Source organism: Felis catus, chromosome F1 (genome assembly GCF_018350175.1).
Source record: "Felis catus isolate Fca126 chromosome F1, F.catus_Fca126_mat1.0, whole genome shotgun sequence".
NCBI lineage: Eukaryota > Metazoa > Chordata > Mammalia > Carnivora > Felidae > Felis > Felis catus.
In genome coordinates, this window is record NC_058384.1 from 10,280,851 (window position 1) to 10,307,232 (window position 26,382).

Here is a 26,382-nt window from a genome sequence, read left to right on the forward strand (position 1 = left end):
AAGAATAATCATCACCTTCCTCGTGGCCATGAGGGGGCTTTAGAGACCCCAGTCTCTGAGTTGAGAGGTCTTTTCCCTCTAGACTCGAATGAGAGGCAGTCGAAGGGAAAGAAACCAGGACAGAAAAAGTAATCATAATAATAATAATAGTGCCCTGATGAGTCTTGGGAGGATGCGCTGTGTACAAAAATTAGACATTCGGCAAGGCCGGACCTGTGAACTGCGGACCTGTGAACTGCGGCTACCAGAGATCAAGAGATAACACCTTAGGACCAAGTAGGATCGAGTTGCATGTATGAGCTGTGATGTGGTTTTTTGACTGATAAGCTGACAAGGGATAAAGGAAGGGAGAGAAGCTTCATTTGTTTGTTTACCATGTGCTTCCTGAGTGAGAATAAGCGTGAGGAACGCATGTGCTGAGTAGACACTAGAGAATATTGAGGAAAGAAGACATGCCCACACTGTGACAGGAGGTAGACAGAGGGACCATAGCGAGGGGAGGGGAGATGGCTATGAACAGCGCACATTGCTAACAATTTAAGAATTCCTCTTCAGCATTTCGTTTCCGCTCAGTAATGATCCCTAAGCAAGCGGTCACCCTCCTTAGCTCATCAAATGTTACTGCCACAGGCCCTAAAGTGCTTTCTTACCACCCCACGTCCTTCTTATCAACCCTAGCTCTCCCTCGGGTCCACCAGCCTTATGGGAACCATGACTTGTGCATGGGTGTGAAAGAAAAAGCACCAGGCAAACGACTCAAGACACAGAGCCAGAGAGAGAATTCATAAAGCCTTAAACACAGCTGCAGAATTAAAACAAAAATGTCAAGGGAACAGAGTGTTCCAGCTGATTTCACTTCCTGTTGATAAGTCTCTGAAGAGGAGGGGTGAGGTCTGGAGTCCTAGAATTGTGGCAGAGGGAGGGCTGGGGTGCGGGTGGACACTTTCTCAGGCATGGTCACTCAGGAGCTGGGTCCCCATCTGCAAGGCCCTTAACTCTCACTTCCTGAGCTGACGATGGTCAGAGGAGGCTTTCAGCTACTGATGTGCTCAACCTACAGAAAACAGGATGTTAGGTTTCAGATCTGATTAGGCCCACGAGATGCAAATTCCTTCCCCACCCCACCCCCACCCCTGCTCCCTACCACCACCACCCACACCATTCCCCTTTCCGCAGCAGAGGCCGTTCATCTCCCTGCGGATTTCCATCAGGGACTGTCTGCCTCCTTTGTTCATCACCAGCCGGGCTGGGTAGGGTCACATTCAGTGCCTAAGCCTTTTCACTCTAGATTTATGGTCAATTTTCATTATGAGCGCCTCACTTCGTCCATGGGTGACCGATGAGAATTATCCTCAAATAAGGAAAGAGAATGGCGAAGTAACTTTGTCCTTTAGGAAGCACACAGGTGGTAGGAAGGGTCCTGGGGGCCCCGGGCCTTGGCGTCGCCCCTCTGCCCTCAGTCACTACAGGTGAGTGGTCGTCCTGTCTCTGTCCCTGCTCACCCCATGTCTTTCTCTGCGTTGCTGCCTATAGTCCCCATCACGTGCGAAAACAAAACAGAAAAGACAAATCAGAAGCAACTGTGCTCGAGGTCAATGCACATGTCATCTGTTTTTCAGAAGCAGATACCGAGCGTAGAGCACTCCCAGAACAAAACTCTGGGAGCAGCCGGCCCTGCACAAGGAGGTCAGGATAGAGTAAACGTGATGCCCACTCAAAGGGCTAACGTGTGCCCGTTGCAGCAGAAACTGTAAACCTGAGAAGGATCGCCCAGGCTGGCATCAGACAGACTCGGTTCCCTCTCCGCCCCTCCTCAAGTCTCCTGGTTCGCTCACATGGTTCTTCGACCCAGATCCCCACCACCCCCATCTCTGCCAAGCACACCGAGCTCAGCTTCCTCTATCCTCTTGCCTCCGGGCCTTTTGTGTTTAGTTCAAATTATGATTCAAGCGTTCAAGGGTCTACTCAGACCTCTATCACCTTCTCAGATAAATGACACTCCTGTAAGATTGGGACCCTGTGTGGGCCTCCCAGGGCCAATGGTACTGGGCACACCAAGATGAAAACAATCTTAAAAAGTCTGAAATAGGGGCGCCTGGGTGGCTCAGTCGGTTGAGCCTCCGACTTCGGCTCAGGTCACGATCTCACGGTCTGTGGGTTCGAGCCCCGCGTCGGGCTCTGGGCTGACAGCTCAGAGCCTGGAGCCCGCTTCGGATTCTGTGCCTCCCTCTCTCTCTCTGACCCTCCCCCGTTCACGCTCTGTCTCTCTCTGTCTCAAAAATAAATAAGCATCAAAAAAAAAATTTTTTTTTAAGTCTGAAATACTATCACAGGTCAGGAAGCAGAAAAAGAAGAAAGTTGTGTGCAGGAAACGTAGTAATGACATACTCCGAAACTGGACGCTCATAGAAAAGCCTTTGGCACGAAAAGTTGCAAGGTTATCCAATAGTAGACGAGGGCAAGTAAACTAGTTAATAAGTGGTAACAGGCAGAAGAGAAGGTCAAATCCTTGACGATTCCAGAAAAACCCCATAGTTTCTGCATGAAATTGATGCATTATTTAAATGAGGGTAACTTAAAACTCGTTTCCAAAATGAAGAAACACGGCTCAAGCGAATGAAATGTATTTATAATTGAGATATGAAACCCCTGCCTCCCTTCCCATTTTTTTTTTTTTTTGGCCTGTGCAAGAAAAAAAAAAATGCAGAATTGAATCTGAACACAGAATATTCAAGAAGTGCTGAATAGAGTACAAATCAGAAGAAATATGACAAAGATGATCCCACGTTTATCACATTCAATATTCACGGGCAACTATATTAAGCATTTCCCGTGTATTACCTCATTGACTCCTGGCAGCTCTATGTGGTAAATTCTATTACCCCCATTTTACAGATGGAGAAAAAGAGGGGCAAAATGGTTAGGTGACATGATCAAGGTCACAGGAGGACCCAGGAAGCCTGGTTTCAATGTGGATCTTTTTTTTTTTTTTAATTTTTTTTTTTTCGTTTATTTATTTTTGGGACAGAGAGAGACAGAGCATGAACGGGGGAGGGGCAGAGAGAGAGGGAGACACAGAATCAGAAACAGGCTCCAGGCTCTGAGCCATCAGCCCAGAGCCCGACGCGGGGCTCGAACTCACGGACGGCGAGATCGTGACCTGGCTGAAGTCGGACGCTTAACCGACTGAGCCACCCAGGCGCCCCTCAATGTGGATCTTTATAAATCTCTGTGCTACCCTCTCTGTTACTATGCTTTATGTTTTCTTTTTTTTAATTTTTTTTTTAATGTTCATTTTCGAAGGAGACAGAGACAGAGTGTGAGTGGGGGAGGGGGAGAGAGAGAGGGAGACACAGAATCCGAGGCAGACTCCAGGCTCCGAGCCGTCAGCACAGAGCCCGGGGTGTTCTCTGGGGAGAAGAGGCCGGAGAGGCAGGTGTGGCCTTGTCAGGAAGGGGTGTGAGTGACACATTTTGGCAAGACTGCTGTCCGTAGAGTGGAAGCTCTGTGGGGGGAGATGGTGAAACGGGACAACACGGGAGACGCACGGAGACGAACCGGGACATCTCATCCGGATGAACCACGGCGGTGACGGTGACTGGTGGAGGTGGGGCAGGATGTTTCAGAGCCTGACTCGTAGCACCTGGTGGTGGACGTGAAGGAACAATCAAGAACGACTCCCAGGTTTCTGTCCCGAGCAAATGGATGAATAGTGAGACCACCACAAGAGGAAAAGAGAAACTAACAGGAGGGGCCATGGGTTTTTAGCAGAGTTTTGCAGACGTGCGCTGTGCTGGGGTTGCAAATGAGCACATGCGTGCAGACAACTTTCCACTTCATTCTTTGCCCGTTGTCCGTGGAAAAAAGCAAAGGGGGATGAGTGGTAGGCGGGACTTGGGTACTCATGTTTCTCATAACCTGTTCTACTTCATTCGTGTAGAATCATCTCGGATATTTATTTTAAGGCCATGTGGATTTTTATTTTAAGGCCAAAGCCTCCAGCTTTGGACAAGCTCTGCCCAATCCCAGATACTGATTCACATTAGTAAACGCCTCTACAAGCAAACCTGCCTCAGCACTTACCGATACTAACAATATCCTACAAGAAATTGTGATACGCAGTTATTCTAGGAAAACGTACTTTTAATTCTGTACCTACCACCCACTTTTCTTTCTAGAAGAAATCAGGCCTTTTTCTTTTTAAGGACAAGGAAAGGGGCGCCTGGGTGGCTCACTTGCTTACGCATCCGACTTCAGCTCAGGGCATGATCTTGAGGTCCGTGAGTTCGAGCCCCACGCCGGGATTCTTTGCTGACCGCCCAGAGCCTGGAGCCTGCTTCTGATTCTGTGTCTCCCTCTCTCTCTGCCTCCCCCCGCGCCACTCATGCTCTGTCTCTCTCTCTGACTCTCAAAAATGAATAAATGTAAAAAAAAAAAAAAAAAAGAATAAGGAAAAATAGACGATTATCTATACCTGCTCCCCCAAACTCAGATGGGAATTAAGACACTTCAAATTCTGACAGCGATTAATCTCATTTATTCAATCTAAATTTTTTTCGTTTCCAATAGGTATTAGCCAGGTTTCCCACTTTTTTGGGGGGGTGGCATCGTATTCTCCCATCTCTGTTTATCTCTGTATGTGTGTGTTTCTCTCTCTGCCCTTCTGTCCCATCTCTTTCTCCACATCTCTGCTGGACATTTTTTGAGGAACTCCTTTCCCTGCGCTGGTATATATGTCTGATTTTGTCTTCTAAGTTTGTGTTTATCTGAATCACGTGGACGCTAAGTTTGTGTCTCTCTGACTCGCTTTCAGCTATAACAAAATATTGTGCTCCAATGGCTTGAGCCACAAACAAATATACTGCTTCACGTAACAAGAAACCCAGGGGACAGTCCCTCTAGAACTGGTCAGTTCAGTGCCTTGACAGTCATGGGGGTTCCTTATTTGATGAACATTCACTGAGTGCCTATTTGTGCCTGGCCTTGATTTAGGTACGCGGAATATACAAGGACCAAAAAAGAAACAAAAGACTCCGCCTTCCTGGAGCTTCTATTCTAGCTCTTCCCAGCTTTGCCTCATAGTAGCAAAATGGTCGATGCACTCCCAGGCGTAACATTAGGTAGGAAAACACCCAATATTTATAGAGCTTCTTTCCAATGTGTTTCTTTATCAGAAAGCATAAAGATTTCCCCCTTTTATCTCATTGGCCAACATGTCCTCACGTATGTCTCTCCAATCCAATTTCTGGCAAGAGGAATGTTATTTCCATAATTGGCTTAGACTTTTCAGGATTTACCTCTTGGCTGAAGCTTACAAAACACACTGATACCTGGCATCACTCCCTGTCCACTGGGGTGGGGCCCAGGAATATATATATATTTTTAATTTTTTTTAATGTTTTATTTATTTTTAGGACAGAGAGAGACAGAGCATGAGTGGGGATGGGTCAGAGAGAGAGAGCGGCAGACACAGAATCCGGAGCAGGCTCCAGGCTCCGAGCTGTCAGCACAGAGCCCGATGCGGGGCTCGAACTCAGGAACCGTGAGATCATGACCTGCGCCCAAGTCAGACGCTCAACCGACTGAGCCACCCAGACGCCCCTAGATATTTTTTTTCAAAGCTCCTTGAGGCATTCTAGTTTACGGCTGGAGGTGAGGCTGGTTCTCAGGTGCTCTGCTTGGGATGCTTCAAGGCTGAGAAGGTTTGAGATTCCTTGTAGGGCTGTGTAATATCATTCCAGAACATGGGGTCTGCCTCAGAAGGAGAAGGTCGCAATTTTTGGGGCCTCCAGACCACCCACTTTGGGTTTTTGTCAACACTGTTCCTTGGCCTTGGTGATGGGACCACGTTCCTAGTTGAGCTGCCCCTGCCCCACCCTAGGAAATCCCTAATTGGCCTTCTCTCAGCTTTGGACCCCCCGGCCCCTTCCTAGGAGCACCTGAGCCGAGTGCAGGCTTTGTCAGTACGTACAGCCCTCCCTCAGTCCAGTTTGGTTCTTTGATTTCTTTTTTTAAATCCTCCAAATCACAAAAATGCATGTAGTTATTGCAACCACAGAAAGATATTTGTACAAAGACTTGAATAATCTCCCCCTTCCTGTCTCCATCCTCTGTCACGCCAGAGGACCGGATATTCTCTGCCTATCGTCTCTCTCCAAAGCAGGGGACAGTAGACCCCCGGCCACCTTGTGGATGTCTGGGTGGGGGTGGAGCGGGGAGGAACAGACGACAGAGGGACTGGATAGGGAGTCAGCTGAAATCAAAGAAATGGGGGACAGCTCGATTCTTCCCCCACCACCTTTTTTCGTCATTTCTTTAGTTTGAAATAATTTTAAACATTGAGAAAAGCTGTAGGATTAATACAAAGACCCCCACATTGCCTTCACCCAGGAGTCCTTACAGTGTTGCCAATCATCCTAATAATTTCTCTTTTTTTCAGCTTCACTGAGGTATCATTATATGGACCAGTAACACTATAAGATACTTAAAGTGTATGTGGCCATGATTTGATACAGGTGCATACGATAACCCTTTGATAGACTTTCAACGTTTATTTATTTTTGGGACAGAGAGAGGCAGAGCATGAACGGGGGAGGGGCAGAGAGAGAGGGAGACACAGAATTGGAAACAGGCTCCAGGCTCTGAGCCTCAGCCCAGAGCCCGATGCGGGGCTCGAACTCACAGACCGCGAGATCGTGACCTGGCTGAAGTCAGACACTCAACCGACTGCGCCACCCAGGCGCCCCCCCTTTGATAGACTTTATAGTAAAAAAAAAAAATAGACTTTCTAGTCAAAGCAGCCAACCCAGAACCACACGTGGAACCAGTGGTCACGTGACCTCCATCTCCTTCAGCCTAGGCCCCTTCCCCGCACTTCCTCTGACTGCACTTGGACACTCTGGACCCGTCACTTTGAGGAATGTCTTCCTATGTAGCTTCTGCAACGTTTCCTCATGATTAGATTCGGGTTATGCACTTTGGGCAAGAATATCACAGAAGTGATGGTATGTTCCTATTGTATCCCATCAGGTAGCATGTGATATCAGTTTGCCCCACTGTTGGTCATGTTTACTTTGATCACTTGGTTAATATGGTGTCTGTTATGGTTGTTCCCTGTAAAGGTGCTTTCTCCCCTTTGTGATTTTTTTTTTAACATTTTTTTAAATTTATTTTTGAGACAGAGAGAGACAGAGCATGAACGGGGGAGGGGCAGAGAGAGAGAGGGAGACACAGAATCGGAAGCAGGCTCCAGGCTCCGAGCCATCAGCCCAGAGCCCGACGCGGGGCTCGAACTCACGGACCGCGAGATCGTGACCTGAGCTGAAGTCGGACGCTTAACCGACTGAGCCACCCAGGCGCCCCTCTCCCCTTTGTAATTAATGAGTAACTTATAGGGGCGATCTTTTTAAATCATGTAAAATCCCATTCCTCATCTCGTTTTTCCCCACTGGATTTAACACCCCATAATGTTTCTCACCTGAAATTATAGCTACGATGATTGTCACACGGCAGTTTTATTCTAAACTTTATTTTACATTTGTTCATTGGCATTGTGCGGTAAGAACCTTCTCTTCTCCCACTTGTTTGTTTATATCAGTTTAGACCTATGAACTTCTTTTCTTTTTTTTTTTTTAAGTTTATTTGGAGAAAGAGAAAGCGCGGGGGGACGGGGAAAGAGAGAATCCCAAGCAGGCTGTATGCTCAGCACAGAGCCCGGCGTGAGGCTCGAACTCACGACCATGAGATCGTGACCTAAGCCGATACTCCTGTAAGCGGGCTTCGGTGTCCTTTTAGTGTCTCTCTGTCATTCATTGAGAACTTCCATATTTTCTGTCAAAACAACAAGTTCCAGGCTCATCTTGTTCTTTATCTGCCCCAGCCCTGTCATCACCCATTTTCTCCAAGGAGCTTGTGTTCCTTTAGTGGAGAATGGTATTTAGAAACCAAGACCTGGGCTCTGGGTGCACTGATTGCTACTGGGGTGTCACTGCTCCTACGCTCTCTCAGTGGCTCAAACTAAGAAATAGACGCATGTGTGTATATGCATTGCTATTTACAGCTATCTACAGGCTGAAAGCCATGACTTCACACCATTACCTCCCATTCCAATCCAGCACCAGAGTTCATTCTAGTCCCGTCTAGCTCATTCTAGTCCCCCCACGCCACCCCTTGCATATTCGTACCTCCCTTCACCATCAGTGAGAAACTTCTCTCCCACTGGCTTCGATATACCAACTTATTTGCTCGACTTCCCTGTGTAGCCAACCTCCTGACCCCCAAAGGGCCAATCAAAAGCCTTCCTCATGAGGTCTCCGATCCCTGCTGACGGTTCTCCACACACTTCAACGTCTTCCCTATGGCTCCATTGCTACCCTGCTGCCTTCCTCCTCAATTGACCTTCCGCACATGAAATACGGCTACCGTCTTCCGCTGGGAAACCCTCCATGGCCACGCCGTCGACACATAAAAACCCTAAGTCTTTATGCTTTCCTTTCAACGTTTTCAACTCCGTTCCTCAAGGATAGTCACCTGCGGCAGAATGAGTTGTTTTGTTTTTGCCACATTCCCTGAACTGAGGGCTGAAAGATCTATTTTTTTAAAGTTCATTATTTGCAGTCATGCGAGAATATTTGTTGGGTTCCTTGCTCTTAATTTTTTTTAAAGCTTTAGTTACTTAAGCAATCTCTACACCCCATGTGGGGCTCGAACTCATGACCCCGAGATCAAGAGTCGTATGCTCTTCCAACCCAGCCAGCCAGGTGCCCCTTCCTGCTCTTCATTTTAAAAATAGACCATCAGCAGTACGCTGTGGCCGCTTACTAAGAGCTGACTGAATGAGCTCTTGACAAGTCTGTTCAAAAATTAAGTTACTGCCCAACTTCTCATGGCCTTCAATGATCTTTTCTCCCCGTGGGTCTTTTCTCCCCTTGGAGACCTATCTATGGAAAAGGCTTTGTCTTCGATTTAAAGACAAAGATTCTACTAATTTGCTTCACTTATTCGTTTGTCCACTCACTCACCAAGTATCTGTTGAGGGCCTGCCATGTGCGTCCGGCTGCCCGTGGTGATACGGGCTCACTATGGGATCCCTGCCCTGGCTGTGTCTCTACTGCTCCCTGTTCTTCATCCTGCCCTGGCCTTTATTTACTGCTCGGCTGGTTCAGACTGCAAGGCTGTGTGAAGGGGGCGTGGGAGAAAGTAAAGGAAGTGGGTCCTGATGAGACAGCCAGCCCCCCAGAGAGGGAGGGGAACCACCCCCTCCGAGCCACTTTCCCTTCCCCTTAGGCTGTCAGCTTCTCCCAGCCCATAGGGCAGCAAGTCACAATCCCAGGTGACCCAGCAAAAACAGAGGGTTTACCAGCGGGCTATCGCGACTCTGGCTTCTGGGGATCTCCTGGAGGGGCAGGAGGGGCAGAAGGGGGGCACACCCCCCACCCCTACTCATGGCTGCTGATACTGAGCTCAGAGCTGTCGCTCCCCCCCCCCCGACCCCCTTCTCCCCATTTTCCATTCCTGCCTCCAGTGAAGGTCTCTGCCTAGGGCCCAAAGCTGCAGCAGCTTTCTACTCTGCAGATCTTGAGACCCCGGAGCATGGCAGAGGCCGAGTTTGTTCGCACCGTGGGCTATGGGTTCTCACTGGGCAAGGGAAGGCCTGGGGCAGGGCGTGGGGTGCAGCTGCAAGTTACCTTGGGTGACTGAGATGCTATCTGGGCCTAACGGTTTCCTTTGGGTAGGCACTTCCGTCCTTCTGTTTTGAAGCCAGAAACCTGTGCTGGGGCAGTCCCCTCGGCTCCCTTTCTGAGCCGAAAGGAAGGGTGACAACATGGAGGCAGAAAGAGGCGCCATGAGTCAGGGTTAGAAGACATGGTAAGGAACTGTGTTCCTGTCACCAGCTCAGCCATGCTCCTTTAAAAGGAAGAAAGGAAGGGGCGCTGAGAGCGGCTCAGTCGTTAGGCATCCGATTTCAGATCAGGTCGTGATCTCATGGTTGATGAGTTCGAGCCCCGCATCAGGCTCTGGGCTGACCGCTCTGGAGCCTGGAGCCTGCTTCAGATTCTGTGTCTCCCTCTGTCTGAAAAAATAAATAAACATTAAAAAAACATTTTTTTTTTAAAGGAAGAAAGGAAAACAATCACAGCCACAAGTATGCATTGGAAGGTACCAGGAAATTTCCTTTCCTGCTGCCAGTCCTGCCCTAGAGTCCTCACATCTGTAGCTGCGTGGCTGAAATGGGGAGGGGACCCTTTCCTTGGGCCCCAGAATGCCCTGCTCTAAATAAAAGAAAGATCTGGTCCCTACGATTGGAGCTTGTACACAAAGTGAAACATTGTAAAAATAGCTGCTCTTCTCAGAGTGACTACTAAACTGTACAGATTGAGGAAACCGCGGATCAGAGAGGTCAAGTGACCTGTGCAAGGAAACTCAGCAAGAAAGTAGCAGAGCTAGAATACAACCCTCAATCTGTGTCTGAAATCAAGGTCTTTGCCCCCGTTGTCCCATTCTAGTTTGATGAACTAGAAAATACTTTGGCATTCGGGCTGTTAGTGTTTTAGAAAGTCAGGCTTTAGAAGGTTCTACGATAGGAAGAAGGTCATGTTTCTAAGACTGGTACCCAAAGCAGCAATCGAAGGGCCTGGAAGCCCCCCGGGGTGGTGTTGGGATGAACGGCAGAGTCAGGGCAGCTCTCCCTAGTGTGAGCAAACTCTCAACTTGTTTCCTTTATGGGATGCTCCGTATATTTCCCTTCACAGGGCCCGCTGCCTCTGAAGAGGGCCCTCCCTGTCACTGGTGCCCTGGGTGAGGCCTTGGGCATGGGGGCAGGACAGGAGGCCTCCCTCCCTGCCAGCCAATTCCCCCCCCCCCCCATAATCCCTGCACCCATGTCCCCTCTTCTCTCTGTCCTGGGAGGAGGGATCCAGAAGGGGCACCTGGGGCCGGTGGCCAGTATACAAGCCGGTAGCAGATTCCAGGTCCCACATCCCTCCGGTGTGTGGCCTCCTCATCTTCCAGCCTCTTGGCTGCCCAGAGGGCTGGGACAGCGCTGGGGGAGGGCTGCTATGCTGGGTCTTCTGGGAATCGGATGTTCAGGATCTTGGCCTTTACTCTATTTTACAGGAACGGGAAAAGGCCCTTTAGCAAGCAGCTTGTGGGAGCTGAAATTCCCACAGAATCCAATGCATCAGTCTAATCAGGGGAAAAGAAAAAGATTTCACGCCACAGGGAACCTGAAAATCTTTGCTTGGATTTCTTGTCCTTCCTCCCCAACCCTCCCCCTCCCCCCCACCCCGCCCTATACACAGATGAGAGACGGATAGATTGATAGCGGTTTCCTGAAAATGTGACCGTGCACGTGGAAAAGAAAGGCGATGAAAATAGGAAAGGTGGTCCTGTCGGTGCCACACTGCGCGTTGCCACAGCTCCCGTCTGGGGCCATGAGAGAGCACAGACGCCTCCACAGTCCTCTCGCTCCCACGCCAGAACGCCAGGAAACCCAGGTATGACATGAATGCAATAATTAAAAAAAAAAAAAAAAAAGGACGAAAGCAACAAGGATGCACGTAAAAGAAACAGAAAAGAGGGGAGAGGAAAGGAATAGAAGAACAACTTTAACTTTTAGAGCCAGAAAAAGGCATGTGAAAGGAGGGCGAGGCTGAAAAGGGCTGGGACCCGGGCAGAGACCGGGGTCCGGCGGAAACTTCGCGAGGAAGAGGGGCCAGGCGGTTGTCCCATCCCCATGTTTGGGCAGATTAATGGAGTCGCGGCTCCCTCGCCCGAGTCCTGCCCTGGGAGGGGACAGTATCTGTTTAGATTTGCGTCTAAATTTAAACCCTGATCGCCGGCCTCCCTCCCCCGCTCCCCACCCCTTCCCCCCTCCCCCCACCCCCGGCCTCCCCCCCTCCCTCGTGCTCTCGCGCAGGGCCGGGCCGCCCGCAGTCCCGAGCGAGGCAGCCGGCGCGCCGCCGCCCCCTTGCCCTGCGCGCCGCAGCCCCGGCCCGGCGGGCGCGGGGAGCCGAGCGGACAGCGAGCGCGGCCGCCGCGGAGCCGGCACCTGGAGGCCATGGAGGTAAAGCCCCGGGCGCAGGGCTGGGGGCGCGGGGCTGCGGCCGCCCCCCAGGGGAAGGTGGACGTGCCCCGGAGCGCCCCGTGCTCCCCGGGAGACACCCCCCCCCGGGGCGGCGGGGGGACCCGAGAGGGAGCGCGCGGAGTGGGGGGGTGGGGGAGGTCGAGGGTCCCGTCCGGGGGCTCCAGGTGTGGGGTGTGGACCTCCGGGCTTCGGAATCCAAGAGTGCGGTGCAGCCGACTGCGTAAACGGGCGAACGCGTGGGCGAACACTCGCACGGAAGCCGAAGCCCCCGAATCTGCAGAGAGGACGGGTACTGAAAAGGGAAACAGAACAGGCGACGCGAGGCACTTCTGTGCCCGGCCGTGGGCTTCCCTTTTCCACTGCAGACTGGCCTCTTACAGAGAGTCCTCTTGCTTGTCAAGCCCCAGTCTGTCGCATGTCCTTTCAGAACTTTCCGGGAAGCTCCCGTCGTGGGCAGTGAAATGGCACCGTTTCTGATACACGCGCGAGTCCCCTGCATGTCCCCGTCGTCTGAGGTGTGCCGGCCGCGTGGGGGGGGCGCACCCCGGGGGAGGCTCTCCGCGGCTCCCTTCTGTGCGTGGGTCTTTCCTGGCGCTGTTCCGGCCTCAGTGGGGTCCAGGCGCCGCTGTCCTGTGCAGGAATGCCCGCTGGATTCCCCGGTCCCTCCCTTGGCCACATTTGGAGGCGTCCGTAGATTTCCCCCTTGAAATGGAGACCTGACCTTCAGCCCTCAGCCAATCTTGCAGGACAGGGCTTTCGAAAACGATGAAAGGAGAAGGTGCAAATGTTATGTGGCTTCTAAGGTGATTCCCACCCACATTCACCGCTGGAAGTGCGCCTGCCAGGGGTGCCACTCCCACCCATGTTCAAAACGAAAACTGTTCCTCCTGAGCCTGGCAGCGACAATCAACTCACAGACAGTTTTCTCTCTTCCCAGCTCCAGGCTCTGTGCAGGAGCCCTGGGTGGCTGTCCTAAGCTAGACTCTGTGCTGGGCCTGTCTCTGTGACTTCTCTGCAGGGCTGTGGGTCTGTATGGAGCAGGCATCCCGCATTCAGGCATGCAGCTCGACCGGTTGTCTTCAAGGAACAGGGATCATCTTCAGGGAGCCTGCAGAGTGTGGGATGGACCCTCCGTAGAAACATTTGCAAGTCAGGGAAACGCAGGCAGATCTGGGCTGCGGAAGGGTGGCTGGGAACTCTCGGCAAAGCTCAGCAGGTGGTGTTCACAGTCGGCCACGGGATTCTCTCCGCCGATACGGCCTCAGGGCAGATCAGGGCAGATCAGGGCCGAGGAGGGAGACGCCCCCCCCTCCCCCCACCCCCGGGGCGCCTGGGTGGTCAGGCAGGGTGAATGAAAGCTCCTAGAGAAGTTGCTTGAGAAGTGGGTTCCCTCAGAGGCACCTGGGTGGCTCAGTCAACTTCCACTCAGGTCGTGATTTCACGGTTCCTGAGTTCGAGCCCCGTGTCAAGCTCTGTGCAGACAGCTCAGAGCCTGGAGCCCGCTGTGGCTGTAATTCTGTGTCTCCCTCTCTCTCTCTGCCCCTCACCCACTCGTGCTCTGTCTCTCTCTCTCTCTTTCTCTCTCTCTCAAAAATAAATAGACATTAAAAATGTTAAAAAGTGGGTTCCCTCCTCTGGGAGAGTACAGGGGGCCTCAGGCCCTAGGCTAGAGGTTCAATATGATGCAGGACCTGGCTCATTTCTCGCAGAAATGGATTGGGGATAAGAGCAAAGCACGCTTTAGGCTTAAAAGCATGTTGCCGCTTGAGGGCCAAATGCGTGTGTGAACTTTGTTCTGGGAAGAGATAGAGGGACTCCTTCCACAGAGGCACTCTCTTCTCCCTCAGCTGAGGAAGGAACGGTGTGTGGGGAGGGGCGGGGGGGGGGCCCTGAAATTCTCACCTGAGCAACTTCCTGTGTGGCTTGGGGCCGGTGTTGGGGGGGGAGCCCCCCTCTCTGTGCCCCCCCTCCCGGCTCCAGAGATGCGTAGTGTAGTTACTGATGGGGGAATCTCACCAAGATGGGGGGTGAGGGGGGATGAGAGGAATTGCTCAGCTAGCCAGGAAGTCTGTCAGTGTGCCCTGCTTTTGAAGTTTCTTTGTCGAAACGACTGAAAAAAGAACTTGGACTGCGGGGCCCTGGAAAAGGAAGTAAAGAGGAAACCGAGAGGCTGGGGAAGTGACAGTTCTGAACCAGGAAGTAAACTTTTTATCGGGGGTCATGGTATGCAGGAGTGGGGTTTGGGACCTCCTGCCAACTCGCAGAGTAAAACCCTCTTTTGAGAGATGAGACTCCCCTTTGAGCTTGAAGGCACCACTATACTTGGGGAGAAACTGAGTTATATTGGCTGCATTAGGAATTCAAGTCAGACCAACAGGGCTGACTCAACATTCATTCTCTAGAACCCACTTGCCTATTAGAAGTCTTTGGCGAACGTTTTCTTTTTTTAAGTCATTGTTCCCATTATCGACAGTCTCAGTCATTACTTCAGCCCTCATGAAGCCCTCTGGAATAAACAAGATAAAGATGGGTTTTAAAAGCTCACACACAGTCCGGTAGGGGAGATGGGACTTACTAGACCCCGTCGTGGATGCAATTTTCAGATGGGTGAATGCCAAATGAATGACTACTGCAGATCATAAGTGCTACAGTATTCCGATATTTCGAGGTGAGACTTGACAGAAGCCTTGAAAGCAGGGTGGGTGGTGAGGAGGAGAAGGCATAAGGAATGGGTACAGGGAGAACATGCCAGCTTTGTTCAGGAAAGTAGGCCAGTTGGCTGGAGAGGAAGGTAGGGAAGCAGTGAGAGAGAGAAAAAAAAAATGAAAGTAATAAGATAAAAACCACAGGGCCTCCAAGTATAGTGGATGCTGGCCAAGTGGGTGAGTGGGAGCTGGAATCCAAGCCATCTGGAGGAAGGGGTTACTTTTTCTTCACACAAAGTCTCCTTGTCTCGCTGTGCCCCCAAGGGGTGCCTTTTTCTAATTCAGACAGAGGCCAGCTGCAGGCCTCAAAGGCCAGGTAGGGGATGGCCCCGGGTTCTGCTCCACGGACAGTAGGAAACTGCCGGGCATTTAGCAAGATGGCGGCCCGGAGGTTGCAGGGATGAGTTGGCAGAAATGCCAGTTCATTGAGTGAGCAGGGGAAGTAGGCTGAGAAGCTTCTCTGAGGGTCCACGCCCAGAGTCTGACTTCGAGAGACAAAAAGAATGGAAACGATGCAGGAGTGAAGACCCCGTGTTGAAGGAGAAATGAGAATTGACGTCTGTGTGTGAGCTCAGTTAGCACAGTGCCTAGAAGTATAATCATCTCATTTCTCAAGAGGAGTTTGCTTGGGAAATGAATTAACAGCAACAGGGAACTCCTTGACCTCTCTGTCCACGGCTCCAGTGTCTCCGCCTTGGGAAGCCTTCCCAGGTGCCCCCAGGGTCGTCGACCGAGCTCTCAGAGCACTTTGTTCAAGCTGCATTAGAGTCCTAGGCCGACTTGGAACTGCCTGCCCACCTGGCCCTCTCCCCGGAAGGCCCAACAGACCGTAAATGGTTTTTGAACGAGGAAATAAATAAATGGTTGATGATGGGAGAGAGGTCGGATTTTGTAATTCAATCTTATTTGTTTTAATTTATTTATTTTTTTTACATTTGTTTATTTTTGAGAGACAGAGACAGACTATGAGCAGGGGAGAGGCAGAGAGAGAGAGAGAGAGGGAGACACAGAATCGGAAGCAGGCTCCAGGCTCCGAGCTGTCAGTGCGGATCCCGACACGGGGCTCAAACTCACAAACCGCGAGATCATGACCTGAACCGAAGTCGGACGCCTAACTGCCTGAGCCACCCAGGCGCCCCAATGGGATTTTTTTTTTTTTTTTAAAGCAAGGTTCAGGTATATTGGTTTTGAGATGCCCAGCACTCCATGAGAAATACAGGCCTCCCAAGATGCAAATGCGATTCATTTTTAGAAGAGATCATAGCTGACATCACCGTGGACAGGAGCCCAGAAGAGAGAATTATATAGTAAAGAAAGAGCTGGAGACTTAGGCCATCTACGTTAAATTAATATCCTTAGTTGTTTAAATATAAGTTGCGGGCCCTATCAAATAGCCTGAGAGTGCTTGCAAAAAGTTTAATTTTTACAGACTAAATGCTTCACGTGTTCAACTAACAGTAGACACGGGAAAATTAAACTTATCTCCCACGGCCAGATGTCTGTTTTGTTGAACAAATGAAAGATTTAGTCTGGGACCATTAAACTTTATCGCCCCTGAACAAACAATGGATTTCTAATTTAGATGGAGACAGTTAATGAGCCCTTTCCTCTGAGGCAACTCCACGTCCTTCCCAGATATTCTTGGTTACTCGTCCATTTATTCCGTATTTACTGAGCATTTATTGCATACTGGGGCTTGTGTCTGAAATGTCACCTGTGGGGCTGTCATATCTTTTATCCTTGCAGACTATCAGTGGCACGATGACGAGAGAAAGAGGGAGGTACACAGAGTGTGTGTGTACGTGTGTGTGTGCCTGTATATCCGTTTGTAACCTGCTTTTTCACTGATTTTTTTTTTATTTCATTCAATTTTTTTTTTTAACCACAATTTCACCAACAGCCTTTGCTGGTTTTGGACTCCCCCTCTCACTGAGCCGTATGTTGGCTGCTGGCTGGAGTTTATGGGTCATAAGCAGGGACCGCATGGCCTCTGGAAGCTGGGGTTTAGCTCGGAGGACTTGTGGGCATGCCCCCATAGCCCCACCACATTCCCCTCTGGCTCCCAGGTGCTCTGTGGGACCCACAAAGTTACACTGGCTTCCACTTAGCTGACACCTTTCATTCAAGGGGCTGCAGTAACAGCGGGAACTTGGGGCAGTCGAACTGGAAGGGCCCAGGCCCGATCACAGGAGGGGTGAGTGTGCATTCCTGGGAGGGAGTCAGGTTTCAGAGCCTGATCCGCAGGGAGCCTCCTCTGGGCAAGGCGAGCGGTTCCGTGGGAAATCTGAACGCTGGCGGCTCAGCAGCCCGGTAATCTTATCAGGGCCACAGGGGAAAGCATTTTGGTTCCAGAGAAGTCTGAAGGCAGCCCTGCCTTCCTCTAGTATTAGTTTTAGGTTTGCAGCCAGCTTGACCAGCCCTACTCCACTCACTACAATTGAAACATCTCAAGGCTGTGGGTGGAATGAAACCATCTCTCGCTGTCCCCCCTCCGCGCCCCTTCACCCCTCTCCCCCCGCCCCCCCATCGTAAGGGAGGAAGCTGAGACACTGAGGTTGCTGTTGGACCTTTGGAAAGCCAACAGCAATGCTTCTCTCGTCTGGGAAGGACTGCAGCCTAAGCCTTGAGAAGTACGATCGTCAGTTTCAGCACAAAAGCGATACCACTTCATGTTCGGCCTTCGGAGTGTCATACGGACATTTTTATCTCTGTGTGCAAAAGAGGACAAACGATACTGCGGACACAGTGCTAGGGCTTGGTGGCCGCCATCAACCTTACTGCCCTGAGGCTCTCCAGGAGCTCACCTCCGGAATGGATCTACCTGAGTCAGACCGGCGAGGACACTGCCCTTGTACCCTGGTCGTTTGGGCAGTGAACACCCCATCTTCTTCCTTTGGGGGCCTCCTGGATACCTCTCTTCCGGGGGATTGTGGACAGTGACGGCTGAGCTTGTGAGGCTCCCCTGTAAAGGCTCATTTGGATGGGTCACATCCTTTTCTGGGAGAAGGGGCTCCAGCCACTCCAATCACAGCTCCAGTGGCTCCCTGGGAAGGTGACGTGGATGTGTAGGACGTGTAGGAGACCTTTCTGAGATGCCATCAGAGCCCATCCTTAATGGATAGTGTTGGGGCCCCCAGGCTGGAAGCACTGAGAAATTCCAAACACCGGAGTCCGACATTCTCTCCAGCCAAGAAACTAAGTGTCTGCATCGCCAGACGTCCCCAGCCTTTTGTTTGGAACCTGCTTGTGCCATATCAGGACCACCCTCCTGGCCTCGGGGTAGCAATCACAGCTCTTTCCCAGACTGGATGTTCTATAATCGATCCCTACCAATTCACAGGACACCACACCCTCACTCTTTAATTAGGCCAGGCACTGGGGGCACAAAGATAAACGCCTCACCCCGCCCAGCCTTGCAGAACTCAGGTCTGGGGGCAGGGCGAGCACCCAACAGTGCAGAACTGAGGTTTGAGCTCCCAAGCACCCAGGAGAGGCAACGCACCTGGCCTGAATTCAAGGGGACTTCCTGTGACAGACCGTTTCTAAGTTGAGTCTTGAGACATGAGTAGGAGTCTTGGTGCACAAAATTGGGACAAGTGTTCCAGTGAGAGGAAGTGACAAGAGCCAAGTGTTTGGTGCTCGAAACAGCGTGGCGTGCCTGGGGAACCACCTGCCGTTCGTTCCTGGAGGATAAAGCGAGATAAAGGTATTCGCAGTTGGGGGACAGGATGGGGTTACAGAGAAATGTAAGTTACAGTTCCCGCCTTAAAGGAGCTCTCTTCTATTTGGGGAAACAAGATGTACACACATGACATAACATAAAAAAAAATTCAAGATAGTGTCTTGGTAAGTTCTCAGGTGTGTAGGAGTTCAAAGGCAGCCTCTCTAATGGGAGCCAGAGAAAACTTGCTTCCTCTGCCGGGGATCCCCCCACAAAGGTGCAGCCTCCTGGCAGCCCTGGGGGTGCTCAGCCATGGGGCTTTCAACCCAGTGACGAGCGTGCTGTGCCCCAGGCCTGCACCTACACACTCTTGCTGAGGAAATCCGTATGAAACGGGCTGCGGGCCCCAGGGGAATGCCTTTGGTCAGGCTCACCAGAAGTCGCCCCCACGGCCCTCTTTCCTTCCCCGACAGAAAGAGGCCTCTGGGACCGGGCACCTGGGTGGCTCACTCCGCGAAGCGTCTGACTTCGGCTCAGGTCATGATCTCACGGTTTGTGAGTTTGAGCCCCGCGTCGGGCTCTGTGCCCGGAGTCTGCTTCAGATGCTGTGTCTCCCTCTCTCTCTCTCTGCCCCTCCCCTGCTCACGCTCTGTCTCTCTCAAAAATGAATAAACTTTAAAGAAAAAAAAGAGAAAGAAAGAAAAAGAAAGAAAGAAGAAAGAAAGAAAGAAAGAAAGAAAGAAGGAAAGGAAAAGAGAAAAGAAAAGAAAAGAGAAAAGAAAAGAAAGGCTTCTGGGAATAACCAGGCTCACAAAAAACCTCCTTGTCCATTCACACCTCTACCTGCAACCCCTCTCATTCTTCCCACTGTGGCTGTTGTGGCCGCACAGCGTGTGCATGTTCTAGAAAACCAGCGTTAACCTTTGGCCCAGGGCAGCACAGGGACAGGCGAGGTGGGCCCAGCAGCAGCCGAGCATGTGCATCGCCCCGGCCGGACCCAGCCACACAGCACAACAGAAACAGGAAGCTGAGCTGTGGCTGCTATTACGAAAGCCCAGCACCCACAGCAGAGGCCACTAAGAATTTACGTGTCACAATATGCCACCCAGGGCTTCAGGCGCCCTCGGGGCCTCCCCTGCAGACCCTTGCCCGGCACATGAGCTAAAGGGACAGCTCTGCCAGCATGAGGGGGTGGCCCCACGTCACGCACCCTCCCTCCCCCCGCAAAATACATTCCCAGGCTTTGGGTCTCTGGCTTGTCTTGCTTTTGAGGTATGTTTTTTTTTTTAATTTTTTTTTTTTCTAACGTTTATTTATTTTTGAGACAGAGAGAGACAGAGCATGAATGGGGGAGGGTCAGAGAGAGAGGGAGACACAGAATCGGAAGCAGGCTCCAGGCTCTGGGCCATCATCAGCCCAGAGCCCGACACGGGGCTCGAACTCACGGACCGTGAGATCGTGACCTGAGCTGAAGTCGGACGCTTAACCGACTGAGCCACCCAGGCGCCCCTTGAGGTATGTTTTGATGGATCAGAGAGAAGTTCTGAGCAACCACATCGATGTCAGTGTGGGAGTGTCTACTAAAATAGAGGTTTTGCCTAAGTTTATCTTTTTTTAGTCCTCATAAAGACCCACCACATCTGTTTTCGTCAGTGTGATCCAGTTATGTCTAGAAGGTGACAGTAGTCTGGAAGAGCCAGCCCCCCCATCGGCCCCTGTTCTTTGTCCTGCACTGGAGAGGCTCTGACCGCCCCCACAGTGCCTGTGTGCTCACGGGGAGACCACAGGCCCCTCGGCCTAGCCACTCCTTCAGCTCAGGGCCAGCATACAGTGGAGGCCAAGTGGCTAGGCCCGGGGCCTTAAAGGTCCGGCAGAGATTTACTCTGAGACCTTGCTACATATCGGAAAGATTTGCGAAAGGTTCCAGCTGTATCTCAGGGTGAAACTAGCCTAAACGTCTATGGCCAAAAAAAAAAAAAAAAAAGGAAGTTTACATAAAAATTCAATTTTAGGGCTTAGGGTTTTGAGAGCAAGAAGGACTGTTAGCAATCTCTCCCGTTCTGTTCATTTTATTTATTTATTTTTAAAATTTTTAACCTTTATTTTCAGAGAGAGAGAGAGTGAGTGGGAGAGGGGCAGACACAGGGGGAGAGAAAGAGAATCCCAAGCAGGCTTCACGCTGCCAGTGCAGAACCCAGCGCGGGGCTTGAACCCACAAAACCACAAGATCGTGACTTGATCTTGTCAGATGCTTAACCGACTGAGCCACCCAGGTGTCCCTATTCCGTCCATTTTAAACATGAGGAAACTAAACAGAACTGCTTGACCGATGGTCATGCTTAAAATCAGTTAGTGGCGGGGCACCTGGGTGGCTCAGTCGGTTAATCGACCGACTTCGGCTCAGGTCACGATCTCGCGGTCTGTGAGTTCGAGCCCCGCGTGGGGCTCTGGGCTGACAGCTCAGAGCCTGGAGCCTGCCTCATATTCTGGGTCTCCCTCTCTCTCTCTCTCTGCCCTCTCCCGCTCATGCTGTCTCTGTCTCTCAAAAATAAACACAAAAAAAAAAAAAAAAAAAAAAAAAAAAATCAGTTAGTGGCAAAGGCAGACCTCCGCCGAAGGACTCTGGGTGCTCGGCTCGGGAACTTCCCTTGTACGGGGCACTGCACATCCGTGTGTTGAAATCAGCTCGTGATCCCTTTCTTGCCTCCCCAGTTCTGTGTATGGTCTACGTGCAGGCAGCGGTGCTCAGTTTCCTAGGTCATACCCAGCAAGCACCGTTAACTCTGGGAGAGACAGGGACAGGAACAGCTTTTATTGTCATTGTTCTAACCCAGGAGTGCAGAGATTGGGGGGGGGGGGCGGTGTGCTTGGAGGCCCAACCCCCCCAGGTGCCGTGCTATTCCTTGTTCTTCTAGCCTCCCTCGAGGGGTCTTCCTGGTAGAGCCCCTGGCCCCTGTTTCCCAGTCGTGCCCAAATCCCCTCCCCTCCCCTGAAGTGAAGTATGCGCGAGAAGAACCGGGTTCCAAGCCCCTGTGTTTTCAGGGGCGACGAATGGGAGGCCCCGAGAGCTGCCGACGCCCAGGCGACAGCAAAGCGCCCGAGTGCTGCCCACGTGGGGGTCTAGAGCCCGTGGAGATGGCAGATAGAAGAGTTTGCTGGGACTGCCACAACGTGGCTGCAAACGTGGTGGCTTAAAACAACAGGGATGTATCCTCTGGGTTCTGGAGGCCGGATGGCTGCACTTGGTGTCCCAGGGCCACATTCCCTAAGGAGGCTCAGGGGAGTCTGTTCCCCGCCTCTTCCAGCTCCCGGCAGGCGCCGGCTTCCTTGGCTTGTGGCCACTGCAATCTTTGCCTCGCGTTCACGTTACCTTCTCCTCTGTGTGTCTCTCGTAAGGACATGTGTCATTGGATTTAGGACCCACACTGATAATCCAGGGGAATTTCCCCATCTCAGAATCAATACCCTTTTACTAAACGAGGTAACATTCCCAGGTTCCAGAGACCGTGGAGTGATCATATCTTCTTGGAGGGTGCCGTGTAGCTCACTACAGCGGGCAACTTGCTGTCCGTTCTAGGGGCAGGGGACTTGGGGATTGGCAGGGTGAATCCTTGGTTATTGCAAGCCACATTGGGACAGTACCGCCTCTGTCACTGCCCTTGAGTGAATTACCAGTGAATATTTGTTGATATCTGTTGTGTGACCAATTTCCTGCCTCTCCGGTAGCAAGACCCACATCGGGGTGGATCGCAGCCACATTTCTTTCTGGTCAGAGCCACAGTTGGGAGACGAGGTCCACAGGGTGCCATGGGACATTGCCATGGAGCTATAAAGATTATCTCCCCCTGGTCTGGTCTCTTTCCAATGAGATAAGTGTGGTATTAGCTGACTGGGAGGAGCCACTGAAGATTATCCAGGGTCAACTCCACATTCAGAAAGGATTGTGCCAACAAGATGATAAAATTGCATTTTATGTGATGTCATTCGATATTCTGTTATCAACTACCTGTTCATTATTCATCCCTTTATTCACTGAGTTGGGGACATGTTTTGAGTGGCTACCAAATGGAAATTAACAAGACGCAATACCTGCTCTCAAGATCCGTAGAGTTTGGAAGTGGAGAGGGCGCAGAGATGGAAGAAATGATACAAAACAATTTGATTGGCTCTGTAAAGGCAGTGAGTAAGCAGTTTGGTGTCACACGTGATGACAGGTAATGGTCAGGACAGGCTAGTGTGTGTCTGTAAAGTGCAATTCCACAGTCTTAGGGGCTGAAGACAGCAAAGGTTTCTTTCTCTCACGCTACGTGTCAGTTAGGCATTGGGGTGGGGGTAGGGGCGCCTGGGTGGCTCAGTCGGTTGAGCGTCCGACTTCAGCTCAGGTCATGATCTCGCGGTCCGTGAGTTTGAGCCCCGCGTCGGGCTCTGTGCTGACAGCTCAGAGCCTGGAGCCTGCTTCCGGTTCTGTGTCCCCCTCTCTGTCCGCCCACCCCTGCTTGTGCTCTGTCTCTCTCTGTCTTTCGAAAATGAATAAACATTAAAAAAAAAAAAAAAAAGAGTTGGGCTGGGGGTTCTGCTCCGTGTCCTTGTCCTCCCTCTGCGACCCAGGCTGACGGAGCAACTTCCATATGGAACATTGTCAGTTGTCCTGGCAGAGGGAAGGAAAGTTCTGGAGGACTGGCACCGGCCCTGGCTCTGGCCGTACAGCCACACTCAACCCCAGGAGTGGGGAAGAGCGATCCTCCCACGTGCCCCCATGTGCCGGGAATGAGAAGAGTTAGGAATGTGTCGTGAACACCGTCCGTGTGCCTTGGGGGTCTTACAGGACTTCCAGAGGAGACGAGATGATCCGTGAACTGGGTCTGGAAGCAAGACCGAGTCTTTCACGCTGGCAAAGGTGTGAAGCCTGGGGAAGAACACTTACCTGTGCCTCTCACGCTCATTCCCTGGGGACTTACACACCTCGTGGCTGGAGATGTTCTTCCCGACGAAAACGAAACCTGCTTCGCCAGCACAAAGAATGTTTTTCAGTGATTTTAATTCCCCTTCATGCTTTGGAGCGTGATTCGGAGCGGCAGGTGGGTTTGGAGGGAAAGTCATGGGGCCAACACACATACCCCGTTTCTGTAGGAACACGGTTATCAGTGAAATAAAACATGAGCCATTAGGTGCAACTGTTTGTAGTGTTTCTCGAAGAATAAATGAGTTAGGGGCACCCGCGTGGCTCAGTCAGTTAAGCGTCAGACTCTGGCTTAGGTGGCGATCTCACGGTCCGTGAGTTCGAGCCCCCCATCAGGCTCTGTGCTGATAGCACAGAGCCTGCAGCCTGCTTCGGATTCTGCCTCCCTTTCTCTATTCCCCTCCCCCTCTTGCACTCTGTCTTTCTCTCAAAAATAAAATAAACATTAAAAAAAGAATAAAGAGGTTACAAGAAAAAAAAAATGATAGAATCAAAAAGTTTCTCAAACATCTTGGCCCCGGAGCAGCCACTTCCACAGACTGTGCCACCAAGAGTCACTGCTTGCAGCCACCGTTGCTGGCTCGGAAACGCTCCCCCATAGGGAACAGGGAACCTGTGCTTTTTTTTCCCCGCATGTAGTTACAAGACACGCAGAATTACAATTTTTCCCATTAGCCCTTCCTTCTGTGTCTAAGGAAGGGGTGAGCGAAAGCCTGCAAATATCACTGGAATCAGGTGGTGGAATTTGAAGGCAATGGTAGCAACAGGCCACCCTCTGCCCTCGGTTCCCCCTTGGGTTTCCTTTTCTGCGCACCGCATTTGGGACAGGCCAACAGGGATGCTGTGTGGACGGGTAAACCACGAAACCTGAGTTCCGGGTCCACAGTCAGTAAGTAGCTTTAAGGTCCTGGTTGGTACCTCCGTCTATAAAGCTTGTGCCCGCTTTACCTACCTTAGAGGGTTCATTTGAGAAGGAAGTAAGATCATGTGTGATGGAAAAAAAAAATTATGAAGCTGCCTTGGAGCATTAAAACATCCCATGGATATAAAGTCGTGGTGGCATGGTTATTGATATTTGTTACGTGGATATTGTGAAAAATTGTAACATCCCTGAGCGTGTCTTCTGTAAGAAAGTTCTGGTGTTCTCTTTGCCTAATGGCAGGTGGCAGAGGGAGTGCAAAGAAGGGCATGTTGGCGTCTATGAACCAGAGTTAAGACTTCCCCTGAAGGCCGGAAGATGCATAAAGAAGATCCTGGTCTGTGTAATGGTCATAAGGAAAATGTTTTCCAATTCTACCATGTTTTCTCTTCTTTTTTTAACATTTACTTATTTTTGAGAGACAGAGAGAGGCAGAGCATGAGCAGGGGAGGGGGAGAGAGAGAGAGAGAGAGAAAGAATCTGAAGCAGTCTCCAGGCTCTGAGCCGTTTGTTAGCACAGAGCCCGATGCGGGGCTCGAACTCACGGACTGAGAGACCGTGACCTGAGCTGAAGTCGGACCCTCAACCTGACTGAGCCACCCAGGCGCCCCTACCATGCTTTCTTTTTAAAGCACGCTCCCTTCGGGGCGCCTGGGTGGCGCAGTCGGTTAAGCGTCCGACTTCAGCCAGGTCACGATCTCGCGGTCCGGGAGTTCGAGCCCCGCGTCGGGCTCTGGGCTGATGGCTCAGAGCCTGGAGCCTGTTTCCGATTCTGTGTCTCCCTCTCTCTCTGCCCCTCGCCCGTTCATGCTCTGTCTCTCTCTGTCCCAAAAATAAATAAACGTTGAAAAAAAAAATGTTAAAGCACGCTCCCTTATCTCTTCAACTAAGCGGTAAGCTCTAAGAATCCTCATCATTGGCCCTAGTAGCCTACAATCAGCACAGTATGTATTCAACGCACCCTTTTGAATGAAGATCGGATTGCAGGCTTCACATCACCTCCCGGAGAGGCAACGACGTGGCATAAGGGTTAAGAATACCCACGCAGGAGCCACACAGCTGGGTTCGAGTCCTGACTTTACCAGTTACTAGCTCGTGACCTCTCTGTGCCTTGGTTTTCCCATCTGTAAAAATAGAAACAGTAAGAGTACCTACACAATTGGGTTGTTAGAGGATTCAATGAGTTCATATTTGCGTCAAGTGCTTAGAACAGTGCCTGTCTCATGGTAGGTTGGACATGATTGCTGAATAAATGAGTAGATTTTTAAGAGAACGGCCTCCCTTGCCTTTGGTGCAGCTTTGGCTGGGACCCAGGATAGACAAGAGGACATCTGAAATTCTCCTCCGGCCCGAGAGTGCGTGACTCCCTGATAGCGTGTGTGTAGAGGGGCTGTTAGCGCACACGGCGTGCAGACCTCCACTGGTGAATCTCCCTGGGCCTCTGTAAGAGGCTGGTGCTTGGGGCAGTGCTGGAACAGCAAATCCAGGCCGCAGGCTCGCAGGGCAGCCAAGGTCTGGAAGAAGAAGGGAGTATCATTGGCTCAGTAATTACATTTCAAAGAAAGGGGTGCGGGGACAGGAGACGGCACGTGTGTTTGGGAGGTTCGCCTGGTAGGACAGAGAAATGAGGCAGGACCTCGGAAGGAGAGAGGCTGACCATCCTACTGCTTTTCTCCCCCTCCCTCCCTCCCTCTCACTTACCTGGGTTACGCCTCCCCTGACCTGTCCTCGCCTTCCACACCTGCTCGGGAGGCCCCTGCTGGGGAGCAGAGACTGCTGGGATGTATTTGGAAGTTCATCACTCAAGCCAGAACCCTTCTCAGCGGACGTCAGTCCTGAGCTTCCGGCTGGGTTGAAGGAATTGAGAGCTTCCATATGCCAGCCAGGAAATTTTGAAATCTCAAAGAGTTGCGTTACTTGTGGTAGGAAGGATTTTTCGGCAAGATGAATTCGGAGTGGGACGAACTACCTTGCCCAGAGTGTAGGGGGCCACACTTCACCCCTCAGGGTTTTCCGGCTGGATGTCTCCAGGGCTGGGCCACAGGGCTCTGT

The 26,382-nt window shown here is 51.3% G+C and overlaps 1 protein-coding gene and 1 long non-coding RNA gene across 7 annotated transcripts in view; one reads left to right on the top strand and one right to left on the bottom strand.

Annotated features, from left to right (window-relative positions):
- Positions 1-7,669: 7,669 nt before the first annotated feature.
- Positions 7,670-13,600, bottom strand: LOC109495545. The gene is made up of 3 exons (XR_002739266.2): positions 12,265-13,600; positions 10,929-11,104; positions 7,670-10,072 (listed from the first exon to the last, which is right to left on the bottom strand). It is a non-coding gene; the product is annotated as an uncharacterized LOC109495545 (long non-coding RNA).
- RCSD1 (RCSD domain containing 1) overlaps positions 11,320-26,382 on the top strand; it is a 76,198-nt gene continuing 61,135 nt past the window's right edge. For 2 of the 6 annotated variants that reach the window (XM_011290867.4, XR_006591734.1), the window contains exon 1: positions 11,324-11,495. In XM_011290867.4, coding sequence (XP_011289169.3) covers positions 11,367-11,495 — 129 coding nt within the window. In that variant the 5' untranslated portion in view covers positions 11,324-11,366. Of the gene's footprint in view, positions 11,496-11,882; positions 12,065-26,382 lie in introns of those variants that run through there. The other 4 variants (XM_045048864.1, XM_045048867.1, XM_045048865.1 and 1 more) reach the window with 4 other exon arrangements.